This window comes from Anoplolepis gracilipes, chromosome 17 (genome assembly GCF_047496725.1).
Source record: "Anoplolepis gracilipes chromosome 17, ASM4749672v1, whole genome shotgun sequence".
NCBI classification, from domain to species: Eukaryota; Metazoa; Arthropoda; class Insecta; order Hymenoptera; family Formicidae; genus Anoplolepis; species Anoplolepis gracilipes.
This window is the reverse complement of record NC_132986.1, coordinates 8,275,861-8,299,567: the sequence shown is the minus strand read 5'-3', so window position 1 is coordinate 8,299,567 and position 23,707 is coordinate 8,275,861. Positions and strand designations below refer to the sequence as shown.

The following is a 23,707-nucleotide window of genomic DNA, read 5'->3' as shown; positions in this document are numbered from 1 at the left end:
GTGTATGCTTGAATTTTTGTCGCCAAGATTGTCATTTTTTCACCCTTGTCATATCTTTTCATCTTGTCTCGCGATCGATAAGCGAGCTATATTAAAATTTAGCTCAAACAAACAGTGAAGTTTTTTATTTCGTGAATATGATAAAAAATTAATTTTATCCATTAATTCATTAATTTTATTCATTAATTCATAGCTAAGATTCTTTTAAAATTTTTGGAAATAGACTTTTTTTTTAATCGAGTAAATAATGTAAAACTTTTAAAATTATTTATTAGATTATTTTATTACGCACAACAGGTGAAATCTATGTGTTTTTTTTTAAATCTATACTAGCAATTAATAAAATCGACTTATTGAGGCAATATATGCTGTCGAAAAATATACAATGTTTTAGAAAAAGCTATTCGTTAAAAGCTTCATATATAAAACGTTTACTTACGTCAAACAGCTGGGTCGTTTTTCTGTGCGATTTATAAACATGATCTAAATAAACCATCGTTGCGGTCGGTTGAATCGCACAAGCTCTGGACGATTTTCTACCGTATTTCCTGTCGTGTTGTATCAATTCTGTACCATCCAACAACTCGGCGTGGGTCGGCGTGAAAGAGCTGAACATGAGAGGTCCTCTCGGTCCATGCCTTGCATGCCATCCACTGAAGCAAAATTCCGAGCTATTTCATATTCATGCTGTAAACGCTACGCCTTCATATTCTATCCGTTTTCCGGCAAGGTTATATCCTCGATGTCGTCGAATTTCAAGGTACTTTGACCATGGAGAGCGTAAAAGTTGCTTGATCCACCCTCTATTCTTCCGTGACAGTGATTAATTGTTATATATTTATGAATTCTATAGCGTTTTTTTTTATCAAGAACATTTATTTCCGTGTCTAAAAAACTGTGCGATAAAAAATTAAATTGTAAAAAAAAGGAATTTATAAAAACCGTCATAAAATTACCAGATTGTTTCAAATATTACGAATCATTTCGCAGCCGAAACTTCACGAGGGATGGATGCTAATGGAGGTAATAGGAGGAAAATCAAAATAGTAAAAGTTAGTTTGTAGCTTGAGTTTTCCTGTTCTTAAAAAAAAATACAGCTACAATGATCGTTCTTTAAATATTTTTTAATAATTTCTAATTAACCTAATTAAGTCTTTTTTCATTATTGAAGTGTATTTTGTAGAAATAATATATAATAAGTAATAAGAAAAGACTTTTAATAATTTTTGAATTTTTGTAAGTATTTTCTAAAAGTTGTACTAATGGAAAATATTAATATATAATTTATCCAACAATTTTCAGCCATTTTTTATTGAAAATACACGTATAGATATAATTTATAACGTTTGAAATTTGCAACCTCTTGCCGTTTTTACAATTTTAGCAACCCTTCGATGTATCGACTTTAGCCTGGCGAAAGGTCAAAGATTCTCACGTAAAGGAAGTCTCTTTGAATGCTTTATACGACTTACCGAAAATTCCAAGTTGCTTAATTGAAATACGTCTCTTCTCATTATATCGTACCGCATAAAGAAAATTCATTTGCGACGAGCAAATATTTACAAGGCGTATACACGCCACGTGTATTATTGGCGGGCTTCTTCAATAACCCCATCGAAAATTGATCTATATGGGATTAAAATAGTCTCGCTATTAATGATAACAAGCGCCAGACAGTCGCCGGCGTATTTCGAACCACCTTTTTATATTCCTTCTATACTTTCTCTTTCCTACTTTTGCGACGTATTTTTTTTTTCACGTCGATGCTTCTCAGAGAGCGATTAATTAATAGTCCCGTCACATCATTTATCAGTATTTCTATTATACATATGAATGTAGGGCTTTCTCTTCACCATTCTTTTTTGCGTACATTTCTAACAGCCATTATCGACTAAAAAGCTTGTTCTCGCGATATCAAACGATATCGCGCACGCTCTCGTAAATCAATCATACATTTCGTGAAAAAAAAAAAAAATCGTTTGCAGTGGAACAATCACGAGAAACGATATGCGCGACATCAGTTGCGACTGACACATATCTCCTTGATCTAAATATGTATTTCTGGCATATATTGTTAAAAAAATATGACAAAATACTTGCCTTGTATCTAGCCTTCTAAACAGTTTACGCAGAGAGAAATTTATATTTGATTTGACGTTTATAAGTGGAACTCTGTGCCTTCATTTCCGCAGCGTGTCAATCTACTCTGACAAATATTAGGGACAATTACAGCTGATTGTCACTGATGATGACAAATAGCGAAGATGTACATTCGATAATCACGCTAACAGTGACTTATGATTAATTAATGTTATTAACACATACATTTACACGTATGTGTATGTTCAACACGAAATACAACATGAGCATCGTAGATAGATTTAATTTCATGCTTATGGCTTAAGCAAGATAAATATTCCACGCGTCAGTAGAAAAAATGCGTCTTATTGTTAGACATATATCTTGTGTACCCAACTGCCGAAACTATCGCCCAGAGTACTCAATAGTCATGCCGTGTTTCTCATATGAGAGCAGTTTTAAATCTTTGATATGAAGTTTTAGATATCGCAAGGTCTGACCTTTTTAAACATCAAGTTTGACTTCAATCTCGCTTGTTTTGTTAAAATGAATTTCTGATATTTCGCTGATTTTTATTTTAAAATGCATTAACAAATAAATCTGTCGCGCGAGACGTTGATTAATTTTCGTTCCGTTTGGTCCCATCAAATTTTAATTCATGCCCTGCAAAACCCTGCAAATATATATTGCATCCACTCACAGAAATAAAACTTCAACGAGTAATCAATAGATTAGAGCGCATTTCATGTTCGTTGCACGTATGATGCTCGATAGCTTTTGATTCATTGTGTTCGCAGCCGCAACTATCGGAACATGTAGAAATTTCTTAAGAGATACAGTCTCTAAAAAATTGTATCACTTTTGCAAATTGAATCTCTTTCCAACACCACGTTTAACGTCGCGATACAAGTGGTAATCTTAAATCCGAGAAATCTCGGACTTGTACGGGAGAGGGAAGATTTTTTTATTATTTATTTATATTAAATCTATTACGAATCACCGTGAGGTCCGATAATGCATGATGCAAACGCAAAGCTAAAAATCTCCGAGAGAATAAAAAATAATAAAAATGATTCTCATTATATATTACGTCAGTATTAACCGGCAAAGTATATTCGCATATATATAAATATATATATATATATATATATATATATATATATATATATACGTTTATATTTAGACATTGTACAGGAATAAAAATGGTACGTAAAAACATGTAGTCGCGCACGGAGATCCCTTCAGGTTCAAGGACGTCGCTCGTCCGTGGTGCACAAAGTACTTGGCCGGGGTTGACTAGTCTCTAGTCCATTGTTCTTATCGTATTCCTGCTGCTGATCCCGTCTAGCTGCTGATCCGTTGGAGTTCTCCGGCGGATTAGCCGGTCGTGGCACGTCGCGGATACTCCTCAGCATGTAGCAGTGCAAATGCGGACTGTGACGGCTGTAGAAGGTGTCGTAACCGCTGCTGGACGTCGCGGTGCGTCGTAATGCCAGAACAGCGTTACGATTACCGCGCATAGGGATGCCGCAACCGCATCCGGGTAGCATTCTTCGCTGATGCAACAGGCCGCGTCGCGCGCCACCATTGACAGCTGGCCCGCTACATCCGCCGCAGCCGTCATCGATCATCGCGCTCTGCAACAGTGCCAAAGATGAGCGATCGGCTGCGATTCTCACCATGACATGTACGACTGCATGAGTGCAACTTTGTTCAGCCAGCCACAGAAACGACGATGAAATTGATGGAAAGAGTGTTGCGGGCTTACAGCCGATAGCTTAGTACATAGTGTAAAATAAGAATCTTACAAGAGAAATAATGATTTTGAAAATTAGTTCGGAATAAAGCAGGGAAAATGGTGCGACTTTCTTTCACACGTAACGTTCGAGCTGTTTAATTGGAGATATAGAGATGTCGAGAATCCTACGTATCAGAATATCGCGTCAACGATAATGCAACGCGAATTGCGCTACGCATATCTATATCAGCTGCGAATAGCTGTATTATAATTCTGTTATCTTGATCCATTTATGTGGTGAGGTCATACCGACACTATGTGATTCAATAATAACGCTATCGCTTTGCGTCATGCATTTATGCTACCTTATAATATCTTTATAGTAGTGGATTTATTTTAGAAGCATTTTCTTCGTTGTTAAGCATTAACCAAGCGACAGTTAAAATCCATTAATCAAATCAGATTCCATTGTCGCTTTATATAATAAATCGTTATATAACAGACCGATAAATTGAGCGTCTAGTGCACTCTTATTATCACTTTAATAATTTTATTCGTGAAATAATAATCAAGATGTAATATAATATGTAATTTGTTCTAATAATTCAAGGACAACTAAAACCGAACGTAATACACATTACAAGATGTCTTTCGTGAATTCGACGAATTCATTCCTTACCAGACAGAATGCTGAGACCCCTGATACAAATCGTGTACATTCGTCACGCGCGCGCTATAATTTCACGTGCTTACGCAGGGAATTCATATTGGGTCATTTGATGGAATCACACGATACGCACGATCTCACGAATTCGAAAATTGCAGTGCGCAGAGTAATTTGCTGGTCATATAAATTCCTTGATAAAGACACCCTTTGTATTTTAGAATAATAAATACATCGATATTGAATGCGTTTGCTCTTTGCCTGTTGATTTTTGTGCAAATACGTGTGCAAACGTATGTATGCATGTAAATGCCTTGTGCATAAAAAAGTGTATATGAACATGCGATGGGATGCATAACAACGTTGCATCGAATTTCGCACCCCTGCCCTGTATTGAATAATATATAAATTATTTTATCACGACTTTCAATAACGATCTGCGTTTAACTGCACATACGTTCTTTAATTGTAAATTTCATAACAAATTTCAAGTGCTTTGTGTGTGGATAATAATTTTAAACATTTTTGATACACACACACACACACATACACATATCATCGCTATATGAATGCGTGAGCACGAATTGCAATTAATCGTTCACGTAATTAATGATCGCGGAAAAATGCTGTAATTATTCCAAATTGAATTTGATGCTTTAATATCATGTGTGATCGTCGCAATTAGGCGCCAATCATATTTCATATTTCACGAATACGTGCGTAATAAGCGCGATTTGTATGCTTACATTGCGTGTATATAATGCTCGTTTTGAGATTTTTTGCAAAAAATCAAAGCTGAAATTTTTAACTGCAATTTTTGTTTAAACCGCATCGAGTATTCTCTCGTAATCCATATGCATCTGTTGCGTTTGTGGATATATCGAATTAACGCATATAACGCAAGAATTTGTCATTTTATGTATATTTCTTTTATTTACTTTTAAACTTTTAAAATAAATTTCAAAGAAAATATTTATGTAAAAACACAGATATAGAATCTGGCATTTTATTATTATAATTTAAAAATTATTAGAATAGAAATTATATTTCTCTTTACTACAAATGACTATTTTTATTCATGTTATACAATTTGTTACATATCATTTTTGTTATATATCATGCAGTGAAATCGACTTTTAGCCGAAGTCATATCACATATTTTCAACTTCGTTGGAGTTAAGGGACTTCATCCAAATCCCAGTAGCATTTCTATATATATACAGAAAAATTCTGTCCCTGTTCGAATTTATGAAATGACAAAAAAATATAAAAAAGCGAAAATTTTATCTTTTGTAGAATACGTTTTTTAAATTCACACTACTTTTATATGCTTTTTTTTTAATGCACGATAAATTAAAAGAAAATAATAAAATATAATAATTGTATATTATATAAAACATATATTATACATATAAAATATATATAAATATAAAAGTTTAAAAGTTTAATAATATATTATATAGATACAAAAAATATCTTATTAGTATTTTATAATTAATATGAAAATATATAACATGTATATATAGGTGTACATATATATTATGCATTAATTGGGATGCACATAAAATCACAATAAAGAGATCTTGAGATAATAAATAGTATAATATATTACATGTCGGATGCACATACAAAATAAAATATAGTTTTATATATATACATACAAGATGTACGGTAAAGATTGAATCAACGTGAGCAGGCAGAGCGCATTAAACTGAACAGAAGTATCCTTTACCATTTTGCGATTTTTGCAATAATTATTGAGAAATTAATTAAAAAATATCGACCAATTCGCGCCAATATATTAGCGCTCTGCGAAAAGAGACAGTCGCTATCACGCCGTCGCTAGGAGCATAGCGAGAAGAAACAGCTCACTGTTACACGATTACTACATGCGTGCGACTAGCAGTCGTGTGACAGAGGGCTGGCTTTCTCGCCACGTGCTAATACCTACTCTCCCGAATTCGTCGATATTTTTTAATTAATTTCTCAATAATTATTGCGAAAATCGCAAAATGTTAAAGGACTTTTATGTTCAGTTTAATGCGGTCTACCTACTCACGAGCGTTGATTCAATCTTTACAGGATACCCTGTATATATGCATATAACTTGGTCAAACTGTTATATATGTATATATAATAACTATTATATAAACTATATATAAAGGTTGAGCAAGTTTACAATGCAAAATATAAAATGCAATTTTGGCATTTATGGAATAAAATAAATAGTTTAAACAAGTAACGTATAGCAATATAGAATTTGTAGATCTCTCGTACATATGTACTCAAGATACGATATTGCCATTGCACATATACATATATTGTGTATACATGCTGTATTGTTTTTTTATATGAAAACACGAGTTATTTGTTCCAATTTTTTTCGTAAAATATAAACTTTGCAATATAATGATATTCTCCAAACTGTTGTATATACATATATATGAATTATATGCATTCTGCATAATGCTCGGTTAGAAATTAAGAGAAGTATCGCAAAATTTATGAGTTTTTAAATCTTTGGAGAAATAATTTAAATGTCATTGCTCTCTCTCTATAAACAAACATATTTTAGAAACAAGTGCGTTCATAAATTGCTCAAAAAGCATGTAAATTGTTAAAAAGATTTAGTTGTAATATAAAAATATACGCATGAAATATTGTACACAGTACTTATAACAGAAAGTAAAAATTGACAAAAATGAGACTAAACATTCGATGTAGATTTACAGGAGATATAACAAAAAATACATTTAATCGCGCTAATTACTTTCTTAATTAATAGTTTACGATTTTCTCGCATTGATAGTAATGTAAATAGGTTAATTAACTTGAGATTACTTTATACTTATAGTTCAAATAAGAAGTTTCGGCCCGAAATTTTTTCTCGCTTACTACATTCTCTCTTATGTACGAAAGGAAGTAAATTAAATTTGGTTTCAGTGGCATATTTGTTTGAAGAAAATAAAAGCACTGTAAGAGGAATTTTACAATGAGAGCAGCTCTTTGAAAGTGAGTAGCTTGATGATCAGTTTAGTGCAGAAAGTAATACTTTGTCACGGAAATTCTAATTGGTACCAACAAAGGAACAAGCACGAAAAAGTTGAAATGTTAAAATTAAGTTGTCGGTTTAAAAAAATCCATTACAAAACTATTGATTGTAGTTTTATACGAGAAATTGAGCAGCGTATGATGAAAATCTTCGTCATATTCGTTATAAATTATTACGATAATTGCAATTTATTAATTTCATCTTAGCAAATTGAAAAAAGGTAATTTATCAAATTATATATACACATAAAAAGAAATAACAAATTACGTCATATAACTTAATATAATTTAAACTATTATGTTTTAGTATTATGTAGTTTAGAATATTATATCTCTATAATATTTTCATGCATCCTTTATCATTAAATTTTGACTTCAAATCTGAAACTATTAATAGTTGTTTATTATTGCATTTTGATTTATAGACTGGGCATTTAATTGTAATGTCAATACAGAATAGAGTATCCCAAAATATTATATGTATATGTTGATGATGTTTTAGCAAACCTTTCAGTAAATAATATTATAGATTTTTAAATAATAAGCTATTAAAACAATTGGCTGTTCTGAGTCCTTAAAATCTATATTAAATATTATACATTCTATTGAGATCTTATTATACATCGTTAGAGATTTTAAAGTTGGATGATACTATACACACATAAAGTATAAGAAATTAATACTTGATACTTTGCAATACGGATTATATTAAAGCTTTGTTAAATATTCAGCCAAATTCCAGAACGAACAATTCAAATCAGTCAAGTTGATAATTTAATTATAATATCGATTCCATAGAATTTTAATTAAGCAGCCACTGTTAAATTTTCTCGCAGTATAGATTATATACACATGAAAATTTAATATAAAATATATACTTTATTATTCTTAATTTGTTTCCTGAAAAATTTCAATTATATAAAAATTACATAAATAATAAAAGTTATTCATCTCTGCCTCATATTGTTCATCAGTTTTATTATTTCATATGGTTTATTAGCTTTATTATTTTCTCGTATTAATAATTGACAATTGTAATAATTGTAAATTTATATGTAATTTTATATTTGTGTAACTTTTTTATTTATACACCTTTAAATGTGCTTTTGATACAATTCGGAGAATTAAATATTCATATGATTTTTGCCTACCATTGTTTATCATCGTGATTTTATATTATTATTGTATCGATAATATTATATCTACAATTCAATCTACAATTAATTACATCTCCATTTTGATTAATAAATAGTCTCAAGGTAAATCGAAATATAACACCGAGAATATCGATTATATCCAAGTTGTATATTATGTCCTCGATAAGTTTGAATTCTTATTAGCTTTGTAAATTTTGACTACATCATATTACTGATCTAGTTATACAATATTTAATCAAATTTCGAATATTATGTTTCTATTAATTCGGAATAAAAACTTATTCTCATCGAATTTTTCTGAAATAAAAAACTGACTTATTATCACGAAGAGAAGAAAAACCTTAGAGATATTACTGCGAGATATAATTTTTTTTTTCAATTACTTCGAGATACGTCCGCGATGAATAAAGTTTGGGAGATATAAATTTATGTCAACGATAAAAGAATTTTTAAAACTCAGTTCCTCTAAAGCTTTGCGTAGTACATCTCAAAATAAGAAAAAGTAAAGATATTCATCATAAGTAGAACGCTGTTATCGAGTTTTTCATTGCTTTGATTCCCAGAATTCTTAGAATTTTTTTAAAAAAATTGAAAGAAGAGAAAAGATACGAGAACATATTCTTGCGAACATGGAATTATAGAAAGACAAATTATAAGAACTGATTTGTTATTGTATTGTAAATTGTAAATATAACTAAATAAAACTAACAATAAATTTAAAAAATTGTCTTTTGTAAATAGAAAGTGACTATATAAGTTATTTTGTGTGTGTGTGCGTGCGTGCGTGCGTGCGTGCGTGCGTGCGTGCGTGCGTGCGTGCGTGTGTGTGCGTGTGTGTGTGCGTGCGCGCGCGTGTGCGTGTGTATATGCGCGCAAAAAGTTGCAATTTTATATTTCAGATTAGCTTCAACTTTGTTTTAAAATTATTATATATATATTACATTTGCATTTTTTTTTTAAATAAAAAGAAGAAAATATTAAAATGTTGAAGTTATAATATTATTCACTCAAATAATATATAATATATGAAAAAATTTATTCGCCATTTATTCTGTTCGTGATAAAGGTCACATTAAGATTAATTTAAAAGTTGCGCGAAGCACACTAAATTTTCTCTCATTTTACCCATCAATCGACAATAGCCTGCGGCATATCAGAAGCATTCAATTGGCGGACAATTGCTACATCTATTTGGAGTAAGGAACTTGATGAAGTACTTGGCGCAAGTTCAGTATTCATTATAGTTAAGTGATTATTGCGCCAACAAATATATCAAACATACATTAATTAATATTTCAGATTTGTCTTCATTCTCGTTAATTACGAGAACATTGAATATAAATCACCAGTTATTCTACTGAAAAGCTTTAAAACTTAAGAGATTGTTATTATTTCATTAAGAGAATGAGACATAAAAACATTAATTTATTATTATTTATATCTAAATTGCTTGATATTAAATATTAAAATAATAAAATAAAAAATGAATTTACTTTTCTTGCTCTCATATTTCTAATGTTGACTTTCTTTACACATTTCCGTAAGTTGTATAACTAATCTCGTACGACGAAGAAAAAAGAAAAAAAGATCTTGGAATTAAAAAACGCAAACTCGACAAGTCTCTATCGCATTCCGTAGCCATAAAATCTGTAAAAATTGTTACTGATACTTATGAAAGATGAGCAAACAAAGAGGGTAAAGGAAAGATCTAATTGAAAGATACATATATGTTGAAGAGTGCTCATAGATGTTCCCTCAGGTGAAATATAAAATCCCTCGCTCAGGGAAATCCTTGGATAATCCTATAAACATCATGACGAAAGAAATTTTTGCCTCTTTTTCCCTAGAAAATGAAAGAAATCGTCAACTAAATGTCAAAATAAAAAATAGAATTCTTTTAAAATTATATTCCATCAGTAAAAATTACGTAACAAAAAATATAGATATAAAGAATTTTGAATGACTGTTTTAAAATACAAATTTCATTTTAGTAACAAGTGTTTTTTAATGATATAAAATAACCAGTTTTTTTATAATCATAAATAAAAATGTTTATCAGTTAACGCCACCGATTTATTGGTTTACACATAAAATCCCTTTCTTTATTAAAAAATATAATTGTTTCAACTAAATATAAAATAATTTATATTGTTTATACTTAATATTATATAATTTAAAAATGTGTATAACATTCAAAACATAAAACATCTCGTAATTCGCCCAAAATTAAATTACCAATTTTATGTTCGAAAATCTCTCACAATCAGTTATCTCGTGTCAGTTATTACTGAAGAGTTTTTAGCCGTTTAAAGCAATATTTTCCACGAGAATTTTATTTTTTTATGATTAGTGGCAAATATTCAAGTAATTCTATCATTCGCGATCGTTATTATTTCTGTAACAATATTTATACAACTTACGTTAGCTACAACCATACGCTCTTGCATTAAATGATCAACCAATATGAAAGAAGTATATATTGAAAAATACTTCCACGTAAATAGTTATTACTGCAGGAAGATGTTGCTATGTATTTAATAGAATTTTTCTGTATATAGGAAAGAAATGTCGATGCGTCGTGATGGATTTAATTTGGCGATGCTACGATGCGAAAATCATTTTTGTTACTCCGATTGAAAATATCCCTTTTAACGTATATACCTCCCTATGCATAAACACATATATTATACACATATACATATATTTGTTCATAACATTCCCGTGTGTATCGCAGTATAGTATAGTATAACGGGTACTTACTTTGCGGCGAGGTTTACGACGTGCTAAACCATGAGAAGTGCGACGGAGAATTTCCGAAACACTGCGACGAAAATTGCGTGTCATGAAACAGTAGACAACCGGGTTCAGAGCGCTATTTGCATGTCCCAGGAACAGGCAGTACGTGAGAGCGTCCGTTATCGATCTCCCTTCTTCTGCGAACAATTTCCAATGGTCTTTTTGTCGCGGCGTTTTTCTGATGCGTGTGGAAAATTAATTAAAATTAATTAGGGCATCATCACATATTGTCATGATATAGAAATGATCGTATTTTTATTTTTTTATTTTTTTTTTTAAAGAAGAGATAGATAAAGAATGCGAAAGCATTTAAATGCTGCGAAATATAGAAAGTGTATAAAAAAAATATTTATGATGAGACGGTTCATATGAATTTTAAGGTCACGTTACATTATATTATTTTTTTTTTGCATCTGTTTCAGCAAGATAATCATTACAAATGATAATTAATCTGCTTTGATAATAATTAATGATGATAATTAATCCTCTTTGTGTTGGTGGCTTTCGACAATTTATGAAGTCTCATCTTTACAGGAACATAGACACAAATGAGTGCAATTTAATTTGAATTGTAGAGAGAATATACTGTTGATGGGAGCACGATCATAATAAGGAATAAAAAACAAAATTAAATCATTAATAAGAGACCAAGTGTATTTGTGATGCACGTGATAGTAAGAAAAAGTTCGTAGGCATTGAATTTCATAAATATATTTGCGCAAAGGTTTAAAATAAATAACATGTGACGATATGAAACATGAAACTCATGCTCATTTCAACAAACTACAATTGCATTGTTTGCAATAAAGTACAAGGTAACTCGGAATATTAAGCCAACGTATTTCATGTAGTTTATAAACTTAGATTAATTTCTATAAGCACACATATATGTATGCAAAATTCTGGCAATAAAATTTCTTTTTAAATTTTAAAGCTTAGAAATTAAAAAAAATTCTATTATTATATTTTGTGCGTATTTACATAATTTAATTTGAATATAATTTTAAGTTTGGACTATGTCATTAAGACTCTTTATTATAAGGAATATATTATCATAAGATTATTTATTATCTAAAATTTTTCTACTTTGGCTTAAAATAAAATATATCTTGTATACTGAAAAGAAAAAAAAGAAAAAAAGAAAGGAAAAGATAAAAATATAAAATTACACATTGTGTAATTTTATATTCATAAAATATATTCATTTCTACTTTGGAAATTAATGTGCCATCGTGATTATTGCGTATGATTGCTTGTTCATTTCATATGTGTAATAATATTATTCAGGCTTCGCGTATCTAGGCAACAGATGTTAAGCGATCGCTCTGTTTACAGGGTTCTCGCCTTGAGTAATTTCGACGATTTTATCAATCGAATATCCTCTATTCACAGCTATCAAAGTAACATATTGGCTTATATCAGCTCATTAATTCGATATAATTTCTAGTAATTCACCCATAGGATATAATTTTAAGTTTGTTAAGTAATGATTAATAATTGAGTCTCTTTGCACATTTTCCTACATATATTCTTTTTATGCGTAGTACAATCACTACATGATTTATAAAAAAATATATTCGCTTGTTGTTGTAGAAAAAAAACAAAATTGAAATTTTTCTATAATGAATTATAGAGGAAGAGAATAGAGAAGAGAGAGACACACGATTGATCATGAAGAGCTACATAAATTACACAGTATAATATGAAGTGGATAGTGTTTCAAATAAACGTAAATATTTAACTACAAAGTGTAAAAAAATACATATTCGTTAAATTTATAATTTAGAGTTTATTTCGTAGTCTATTTGTAATAGAAAAACAAAATTTAGAAGTGGATACATATACAGGGCGAGATACCTACTGCACTTACACATATTGAATAACTTAAATTTATGTTTTGTAAAAAATTGTTATACATAAAAGTTACATAACTTCAAGAGAGTCATTGCAATATATTAATTTTTGTTTATACATAAGTGGAAGTAGTTTGAAGAATTGAGAATCAACTTAATTTTTTATATAAATCAATTCCTCGTAATATTTCTGTGTAAAAAGTTATAAAAGTATGATAGTAAAAAATTGAATAGTTTAGAAGATGTTTTATAGTTTATGTAAAATTACGTTAAATTAAAGTAAAATATCTCATAAACTGTTCAATTTTTAACTCAGATCTTTATAATTTTTCACGTCGAATATTGTGAGGAATCGATTTATATAAAAAAAAAAAAAAAAAAAGATAGAGTAATTCCATTTAAAAAAACTAGATTGAACTTTAAATCTTCAAAATACTTCCACTTCTAAAAAAAAGTAGATATACTATGTAATAACTCTTTTGAAGTTATGCAACTTTTATATGTAACAATTTTTCATAAAACATATAATTTACAAGTTCATTCAAGATATGCAAGTTGGATGCCTCATCCTGTATATAGTCAAAAAAAAATAAGAGAGATTTTAAATATATGTATTTTAACAAAAATATTTTAACCGCAAAATATTACCTTGGAAAATAAATATTTTAACGAGCTCGCACTCACCGACAACACCGAGATCAACCAACAATCTAAGCACGTTGTACGGCAGCCAGCACAAGGCGAAGAGTACAGCAAGGAGCAGCAATATCCAGGCGATTCGTCTCCTCTCACGTACCAGTCTGAAGCTCTACGAATAGGAGATATCAGCGCGTCTACTGAATTTAGATTGGAATTAATCGTATGCCTAATGGATTCGAGGATTAGCGTAGATAGGTTTCGAACAATTAGGAGACAGATGAAACATGTCCAGCTGGCCGACCGGTTCAAACTAATCGATTGTGACATTTTGAGTTTTATCGGCTAGGCGGATGACATATTTTTTAAAAACATGCACCGAATGAACCGCGTTGCGAAAAGTCACTGGTAGGTAGTTTGAGAAGTTCCGCTCGTGTCATCAGAATAATTTTACAGAAAGTAAAGGTCGTTCTACGCATAGAAATTATGTTATTAGCTGTTATTTATACGGTGGAAGGTCACTAGTCACGAGTATGGTACACGTGTATTCTTTAGTGGTATCCCGCTGCGGAAATTGCACGGTGTTACTCGGAGAGAAATCGTACCATACATACATACTACGAGTTTACCAAGTTCGTGGATCTCGTTTGTAGTTTATTTGTAACTAATTTCTCGCACCGCGACGCAGATGGTACTGCGGCATATGAGAAGAAAGAGATCGCATTCGGTTTTCACAAAACAAAAGTGTGCAAAGAATTAAATTTTACTACAACCTTTTTTTTATTAGGTTTAATTCAGATCGGTATAATTAATTGTAGCTTGTGGGTCAAATTGCTTTTATCTTTTTTAAATTGTGTTTTTATCTACAAGTCGATTAGCGATAAAATAAGGGAAGAAACACTTTAAATCAGGCATGATTATCTACTTACTCTGTGAAACTTTAACGTTTTAAGAAACATTAAAGTATAGGTATTGCTTCCAAGTTATAATTAAAAAAATTTTTTAATATAAAAAAATTTTCTTTTCGCTTTTTTTTTCAGAGAATTTTAATAAAGTTTTCATTAACATTGAATTTTAATAAAAGTCGAGTTGAGTTGTATTTAACACCTTTCAAAGAGTGAGTGCGAATTGCGTTGCGCCAAGAGAGAATAATATGGATGGCAAATTTCCCGTCATTGAATCGCAATTATCGGCAACTAGCTCACGTACGGATTCGACGGACTTTAACAAACAAGAGTGGGATTCTGTCATAAAGCGTCTGGAATGACGTGATTCGATTAAACTCGACGGGAAGATATCTTTTGACGGACTTTCGCAATCGGCAGTTGGAAAATAGATTTGCGACAAATGATTCGCACTCGCGCAAATTCAGGTATCGCTTTGTAAACGCGTCGTGTAACGGTTTCACGTTTATTCCACTCGAGCGATTACAATCGCCTACTATGCGATTGACATATTGCGATACGACAAATAAACGAAATCAGGTTTTTTTATCGATAAAATAAAATAATTTTATCGCAATGAGAGAAAGAATGTAATATATATATATATATATAGAAAGAATGTAATGTGTATATATATATATATATATATATATATATAATACACATATACATGTATATATAATATAATATATATTAAATATATATTAATATATATGTATACTCTATCCAAAAGTATGTTTGTTTTCATGAATGAAGAGTCGCGTTAGGAATATTTATTGCAAAAACTGTTGACAGCTTGACCGATAAATATTTTATGATAATTAATGGTCATTAGTATGGTATTTTATATTAAAGACAATTTGTGATGATCTAACCTGCTGCGAGCTGGCGCTTCCCTCGACACTGTCGCAGTCGAAGGGCGGTTTCCTAGAGCAAAGGGTGCGGCCCATCATCGAGTAGGCCAGTATTACGACGAAACCTAATCATCCAAAACACGCAATAAGAAAGAGTATTGTAAAATAGGACAGAAACGAAGACAAATGACCGATCCTACAAATCACGTGCCCAAGTCACAATAGGGTCACAATAGTACAATTAACACCATTAAATGCCAAGGCTAAAGTTTGCTGTCCCATTAATTGACACATCTAATTCTCAAAATGACAATTTTTGCATAATTTATGATCTTGAGATTTTATATTGACTTAGAAAATGGGAGGTAAAAATATGCGGAAGAGAAATGTCGCTGATGGTGAACGTGTTAAGGATATTCAGATACCACGTCACGTGCGGGACACGTCATTCTCCTTAAATCAATCAGCGACGATTTATTTTCGACTTCCTTTCATAGCTGCAATAATGAATACTTGTTTCTAGGCATGACGAAGTAATTTAGTATTCAGGTTCGCGAAAAATAAATATAATAAAATAAAAGCAAATATATATATCTCCAAAGTGATTTAAGATATTAAGAAATTCCTACTGTTATAAAGAAATAAAATGGAAGACAAGACTGTAAATTCTTAAAAATTTTCTCGCAAATAAAAAATAACGATCGTTTATAAATCTTGCAGGAATTTGAAAAATCTAAAATACTATAGAGGTCATATAAATTAATATCAAACTGTATTAATGTCAACTGTAAATTTATATTAAATATGAATAATTTATATTATGGTTAATTAATAACCGCACAATAATACATGACAAGTGATAGTAATATAGTACGATGATAAAATAATTACATTTGACCTCGCAATATGTGACTGACACATTCTTGTGTTGATGCTCTCCTTCGTTCTATTTCTATTTCTCGCGTATAAAGTTTATTCGAAACAATAAAACCGATTCATTTTTTCTTGCAACAAAGTTCTATAAAGAAGAAAAAAAGAGAGAGAATATTCATTATTAATTATGCAAATTTACCTGGAATAGCGTAAACAAGGACGAAGCATGCAGCCCCGAAAACATGCGCTCTGATGCCTAGTGGCCTGAAATCCTCTGAGCAAATGTAGAAAACCGGTGGTAGCCGCGAGATATCGCGTGAAAAATTTCCTTTTATCGCCCAGGAACCATGGAAAGTCATGTTGAAAAGTTCCGTGCCCGGACTGTGAAGAGTCATCTACGGGAAGAAGTGAAATTCGTAACAGTCAATAGAGAGCAGACATGTAACATTGCGTTTTATTTTGCAATATGTAGTTTTTAGTACAAAGATCTCTCTCACAAAATACATTTCTGACATATCAAATGATAGTTTTCAATAATTCAAAATTTTCAACAATTTTTCTTCCCTAGATGCACATTATCCATAGGCAACTAATCATTATCAAGTCGCCATTGATGCCCATTGAATCGTGAATGAAAAACTTCAATTAATAACTTTGCCCTATGACGTGCACGTAATTAATTTAACTAATGAACATTCAAATGCTGATTTATGTTATGCCCTATTCATTGTATTTCATTCTCGCAGTATGTTTAGAATTTGGCAATAGTGAAGGTGTGCCACTCTTTAATCGTTATTGCAAATATAACTTTGTACCATCACACAAAAGAATGGTGGCTGTTATTACTTCAATATTTAATTTGCACTTTATTTCTTTCCAGCTTTATAACAAAGAAAATGAACTTTGGTGATCAATGAAGTTAATGATGCTTCGTTAATTGGTCATATTAATGGTTTTTTATAATTAAATTAAATGCCATTGCATTATATGAACTTATTCGATTATTTATTCTATTAAAAGTGTTTAACATTAATCAATTAAGCGGTTTATTTAATGTAAAAACGTTTAAACACAAATGTGAAGGAAGAAATGCATTTTTCTTTTATCGCACACTCTTAGTAAATAGATAACCCTTCCCTTTATAAATCTCAAACAGATAACACTTACAATTAGCGTATTTTGTTTATCATTTTATAATTGATCTATTGATCCAAATAATGTCATGTTACGTTTTCATTCACAAATGTCTTGTTATAACGTATAAAAATTAGTATACTCAACTCATTTCAGTAATAATTCTCATCCCTGTAAGAATTTTGCTTTTAAAACTTTTTGTTCTCTCGAGATGTTTCGCATTGCATGTATTTACGGTTTCAATGTCGGATTAAAGTAGAGATTACAAGCAAAGCGATTCTGAGAGATGAGATGCAATGACAAATATTTTCAAATATAAAACGGAAAGAATTTATCTAAAATATTATCTAAAAAGTGTAAAGTTTATATATAATAAAAACTCGCTATTATTGCACACCGACACACACACACACACACATATATATATTTTCAAAGGGGGCTTTAATAATGTAGACGCATTATTATTAGAGACGGTTCTCAATAATTTCTCGTATTTGATCTCTTGTATCTGTGCATTGGTACCTAAGACATTTTCCCTCTCAAAGGGCAATCGGTTTTATGATTCGCATAAAGAAATTGCGAGAAGAAGAAAGAGAGGTTTACTTTGCCTTACGTTACTTACATTTTACTTTACGTACGAGCGATCGTCAGTCAAATGGAGTACGTGCACAATATGCCGTGGGCATATCGGGCAAAGTGACTTTTCTGGACAAACGGGAAACGCGGATATAAGCACGGACGCAGCTTTGTACGAAAGGGCGATACTAATGTGAATCGGTCGGGTCACGGCAACTTCGACTTGCGTTTCTCACGCGACGTCGAGTTCAGCATGCCGCGTCGTCGATGGCGTTTCCATTCTGCAGTGTATGCACTTCTCTCATCTTGTTTGAATTAGTTTAATCTAAGCTATATTTGCCGATTCTCCTCCCCCCTTCTTCGTACGAGCTGGCGCACTTGCTAATCCGTTATTTGCGTATCCGGTTAGAATACTTAGTATCCGGCTTTCGCGAGTATCTCTCTGATAATTTCGCGATAATTAAGTATGCATTTTCCGAGGTTTCCGATAAATATTCTTGTGTTTTATTGCTTCTTTGAAAATGTTATCCCACATTTTTGTTTCTGACAAACAAGTGAGATGCAAAAGCTGGAGCGTACTTATTATTCATGCGAATATTTATGTCAACTTCACAAATGAAGCACATGTGTGTCGAATTGAACGGCCGCGAATGTCGTGGACAAATCCGTTCTCTTTTAACCGACTGAAAAGAGATTTGCATGTAGAAGGATAAATATATCCCAGTGGTACGATAGGGCGGCAAAGTATGGTCGCGTACGAGATCCGGTCTATCCCCAAGGAATCAAAATACATCCCAATTCGCGTGTATATCATTTATACTATGAGTAGATTAGCAACCGCAATGATTCTTCTGGCTAAAATAAATCCGATTATAAATCCATTTCATGAATGATGTCGTGCGAAAAAGAATATCTTAGGTTTATAAATATTTTTCGCAATTCCACAAATATAACAAATATAATTTCGTAAAATAATTATTCTAAAATAAAAAATAATATTTGAAAACAGTAAAAAAATATATACATTTATACTTATACCTTTTTATATATTAATATATATATATATTTTTTTTTTTATTGTTATTTTCACCATTTGTTTTAAGCGAAATATTTCGCTATGTGCATATAGCATGTGGCTACTTGATATGCTCTCTTTGTGATAAAAGTCAATACGTTCGTCAATCAATACATGGGAGAATATCAATCGAAATCAAGATTTCACTTACCCCTCTGAGCACGGGAGCGAAGATACCCAAGGCTACCAGCCAGAGAGCGACGATAACGAGTACGGTGCTTTTGCGATTGAATACACGGCGGAACGCCATGGGACTTCTTATCGCTAAATATCTATCGATACTCATAGCCGTAATGGTGAATACCGAGGCAGCAACAGCAACACCTATGAACACGAATGGTTATTTAGTCGAGACGAAAATTTCGAGTACCATTGCGCTTTCTCAATCAGTCACATCTTCGTTTGCCTAATCTAATTTTGTAAACGTGTGAAGCGGACCATGTTAATTTAATTACTAAAACAGAGAGACAATTGCTCTAGTAATTTATTCTTAATGAAATTTTATTTTAATTTAAAATCACTTTTCAGCTACGATTGTTTAATTCCAAAAAGATTTATCTTGTTGTTAATTTTAAATTTTTTAAATGGTTTTCTCTTGAATCATTATATATTGTAAACTGTAACTTCATAATATTATTCATGTGTATTATGGAACATTTATGAAATGTTTTAAACACAACAAATATGCAAACATCAGTCTATATATGAAATATATAACAATATTGCATTATTTTCACAACGTGTTTGCTTGTTAAAAATTACAAGCGCAAACTTCACGCGTGATTCCATGTTGTACCACAAGTAATAAATTAATGTTTTTGTATACGAATTATTAAAAATATATGTAATATGTGCTCCTTTTTGACCATCTCATCAACAACTCAACAATGCATTATTTATGCGCTTTGATTTTCACATCATTAACGGGCCTTTGAAGAGCTTGTTATAAAGAGACTTAATTACGTAGTAATATGCGTACATGTTACATTATTTTGTGCTTTTGTTAGGAACTCGCTTGTCATCAGCTTCACTTATTAATAGAAGATTCAGATACTGCCGTGCATAATAATTTATAAAATGGAAATTACTTGGAAAAGAGAGAGAGAAAAATCGTAAAGAGTTGAACACGCAAAATCAATTATACGCTTCTATAATATAAAATTTTAAAGTCGCTATACATTAATATAAACAAAAAACAAAGTTACTAATAAAACTCTTTTATATGAATAATATATGCATCATTTTTCTATTTTTCTGAGATTAAGTTTTACAATGCGCGTTTAAAAAAACAAAAAAAAAAGATTTCTAATTTCAAAAAATTTGAAATTAGAAATATCAATTTTTTTTCTCCGTTATCAGTTTCGCGGATTTTTTCGCAAAACATAGAAAAACACAATAAAGTATACAACAGAAAAACATCAATAAAAACTAATAATATAAACTTTAATTATTCTAGATCGCATAAATTGCTGTAATAAAAATCAAAACTAAAAATATGCATAATAATGTTGAATTTAAGCAATTATGACGTTAATATTTTATGCAATAAATTTTTCCGTACTGTGCATGTCATTTTGAATCATAATTTCCATAAATCTTCAGTCCATTAATAATGCGAAAACTGTTTTTATAGCAAAGTGCTTTCTGCTTTCCTTCACCTACTTTTCCATTCCTTGTTCTTTCACGTATGCATGCATGAACGGTGATAGCATGGCTGGTTTATGATAATAATGACTCGTATGACAAACATGAAATCAACGTCAGTTGAATTTTAAATGTTAGAACATAAAATGTCAAAGAATTTGGCTAATATTGCATTACTTAAAATTACATACGTATGGAATTTCGCGTCTACATCCTATTTGAGTAACATGAGAAATAAATTATTTTGACGAAGATATATTTGAAGCATCTTGCTCTTTTATCACTGCAACAAGAATCGTTATTCTTGTTTAAATTGTCTTGAAAGAAATTTTTGTTTAAATGAAAAGCAAATGATTGTAAATGTTTCGAGATAAAGAGAAATGCTGACATGCAAAGATATTTATCATCATCCTATACTTCAAAGATGATTCGAAGAAATGCGAATATGCGTAACTTTGTTTGACGCTTTGCGTCAGGCTACACGCGTGTAAAAGACGGTGATATTATTTCAAATAAAAATATAACGAGAGCTTTTTTCCCATTGGATGCTGGGAAAACGTTACACAGTATTAAAACCGAACGCGTTCTGCAAAACAGGAACCCATTACCGTAGAACGATGCATAATCGAGTTGCTTACGTAGATACCCGAGTTGTCTGATAAACATCCAACGTGGTAATCGCGACAACGATCGAAGCAACGATAAAATCAGCATGCAATTTTTATCGACTTGATTTCATTTTTTTGCCATACGATGGAATAATACGCCATAGAAGTTTGCTTTTTTACTTATAAGCATGTATAAAATGTATAAAAAAATTGTTAAAATGTAGCATACTGACAAAAATACGCAACGACAAAAAATACGATAAAACCAACAATATGCAACAACGTGATAAAATCACCAATACCGTGGCGATAAATGAAATAGTGAGTAGTGACATATGGTGAGAAATTTGAAGTATGATAACATCAAATAAAAATGTGTGTTTTTTTTTTTTTTTTTTTTTTTTAGGAATTTTTTAAACACGAAACATACTCACCCTGGAGATAGGAAGAAAGTTTGCACATGAGTTCACCGTGACTCCATACAATTGATACCGCTTGGCTGACAGCAACCGGCATGCATATAATAGTAACTAATAAATCGGCGACAGAAAGATTCACCACAAAATAGTTTGTAACACTGTAAAATAGAGAAAAGATGTTTTCTTTTTATTTTCACACAAATATAAAAACTATGACTTAATAATATATAAATTTAAATATGTAAAGAAAGCTTAAAGCTCGATTATATATCCCATCAGTTTTAACATTTTTGTTTTATATTTTTTAACAATTATATTAATTAAAATAATGTATTCTTGTATATATCCAATAATGTATTATTGGATATATATAATATGTGCGCGTGTATGTGTGTACATTTTTTGTTTATTTCGTAGAATCAATTTCTTTGTAAAAATATAGATAGTCACAATATATTGTGATAACTAATAAATCAGCAATGGAAAGTTAACCGACGAGATGGAGTTATGTTTCTAAAAAATAAACTTTGTGTTTTCCTATCCTTTCTTTATAAATATACGTTGGAAATATCACGCGATATATCTATTTGAATATCCGTTAAATATAATTGTTTTGCTATCTAGTTTCTCCATTGAGAAATTTAAATCACACTTCTTATCAAATATCCTATAATGTCACTATCCTGTAGACAAAATGCTTGAAGTACAAAGATCATAATGAAGATAGACTAAAGGACAAGCGTGATGCCCTTTGTTACTCACATCGACGGCAATATTATCGACATCAAGAATAAAGGCATAGTTCCTCTCGTTATACATTTTGCAAGTATTTGTTCATCAAAGGGACAAACATCATTGTCAGTTACTGAAGCATCTGGGAAGTTCGCGCGATCTTCGAATACCACACCCACGTTGCGTTCTCTTGCTATACCCCTTTCAATCGTTCTGCCAATTTGCCGATATAGTTGCAAAGAACTTGTTTAATTTCTTTTATTAATGGCGAAGAAAAAACTCGGCGGACACATTTGCTACTTTTAATGAGACCTTTAATTTTAATAAGTATATCTCATTCATAAACAAATTTGATTATATATTATATTTAGAAAGAAAAAGAGATATGCTAAAAGAATATCCATCAAGATTATATATCAAGAGATGTTGCAATGTCAAATAAAAAAGATATATAGAATAATATAAACATATTAAAACATATTAATAAAGCAATAAAAGATAATAGAAAAAAAATAAAAAAGTAATTATACTGTAATAACAATAATATAATAAAATTGCAGAATAAATTTGTTATTTTTTAAATTTACTTTTTGTTTGAAATCTTTTCTGTTTTTTATTATATAAAGCAAATTCAAATAAAATGTTACATGTGTATACATCATTCAGTAATCAACTGTCTCTCTTATAAATTTTTCATCCTTTGAAAGTACCTTTAAATCACTCTTGCTTTGTTTGATTTTACAATTCCAGTGCTGTGCAAAAAAAAAAAAAAAAAAAAATGACAAAAAGTAATACAGGACGCGTTGTAGAAATGTCGTTCCAGAGACAAAACGGAACTGAACACATCACCTAGCAGCTGAGTTTATCCGGTGAC

At 30.9% G+C, this 23,707-nt stretch overlaps 1 protein-coding gene across 5 annotated transcripts in view; it reads right to left on the bottom strand.

The window, feature by feature from the left end:
• Window positions 1-1,304: 1,304 nt before the first annotated feature.
• LOC140675357 (neuropeptide FF receptor 1-like) overlaps window positions 1,305-23,707 on the bottom strand; it is a 32,342-nt gene continuing 9,939 nt past the window's right edge. For 2 of the 5 annotated variants that reach the window (XM_072909721.1, XM_072909722.1), the window contains 7 exons: window positions 22,117-22,259; window positions 19,582-19,754; window positions 16,845-17,040; window positions 15,794-15,897; window positions 14,023-14,146; window positions 11,450-11,622; window positions 1,305-3,716 (listed from right to left, as the gene is read on the bottom strand). In XM_072909721.1, the coding sequence (XP_072765822.1) occupies window positions 3,327-3,716; window positions 11,450-11,622; window positions 14,023-14,146; window positions 15,794-15,897; window positions 16,845-17,040; window positions 19,582-19,754; window positions 22,117-22,259 (1,303 nt within the window). In that variant the 3' untranslated portion in view covers window positions 1,305-3,326. Of the gene's footprint in view, window positions 3,717-9,734; window positions 10,533-10,794; window positions 11,355-11,449; window positions 11,623-14,022; window positions 14,147-15,793; window positions 15,898-16,844; window positions 17,041-19,581; window positions 19,755-22,116; window positions 22,260-23,707 lie in introns of those variants that run through there. The other 3 variants (XR_012048366.1, XM_072909723.1, XM_072909724.1) reach the window with 3 other exon arrangements.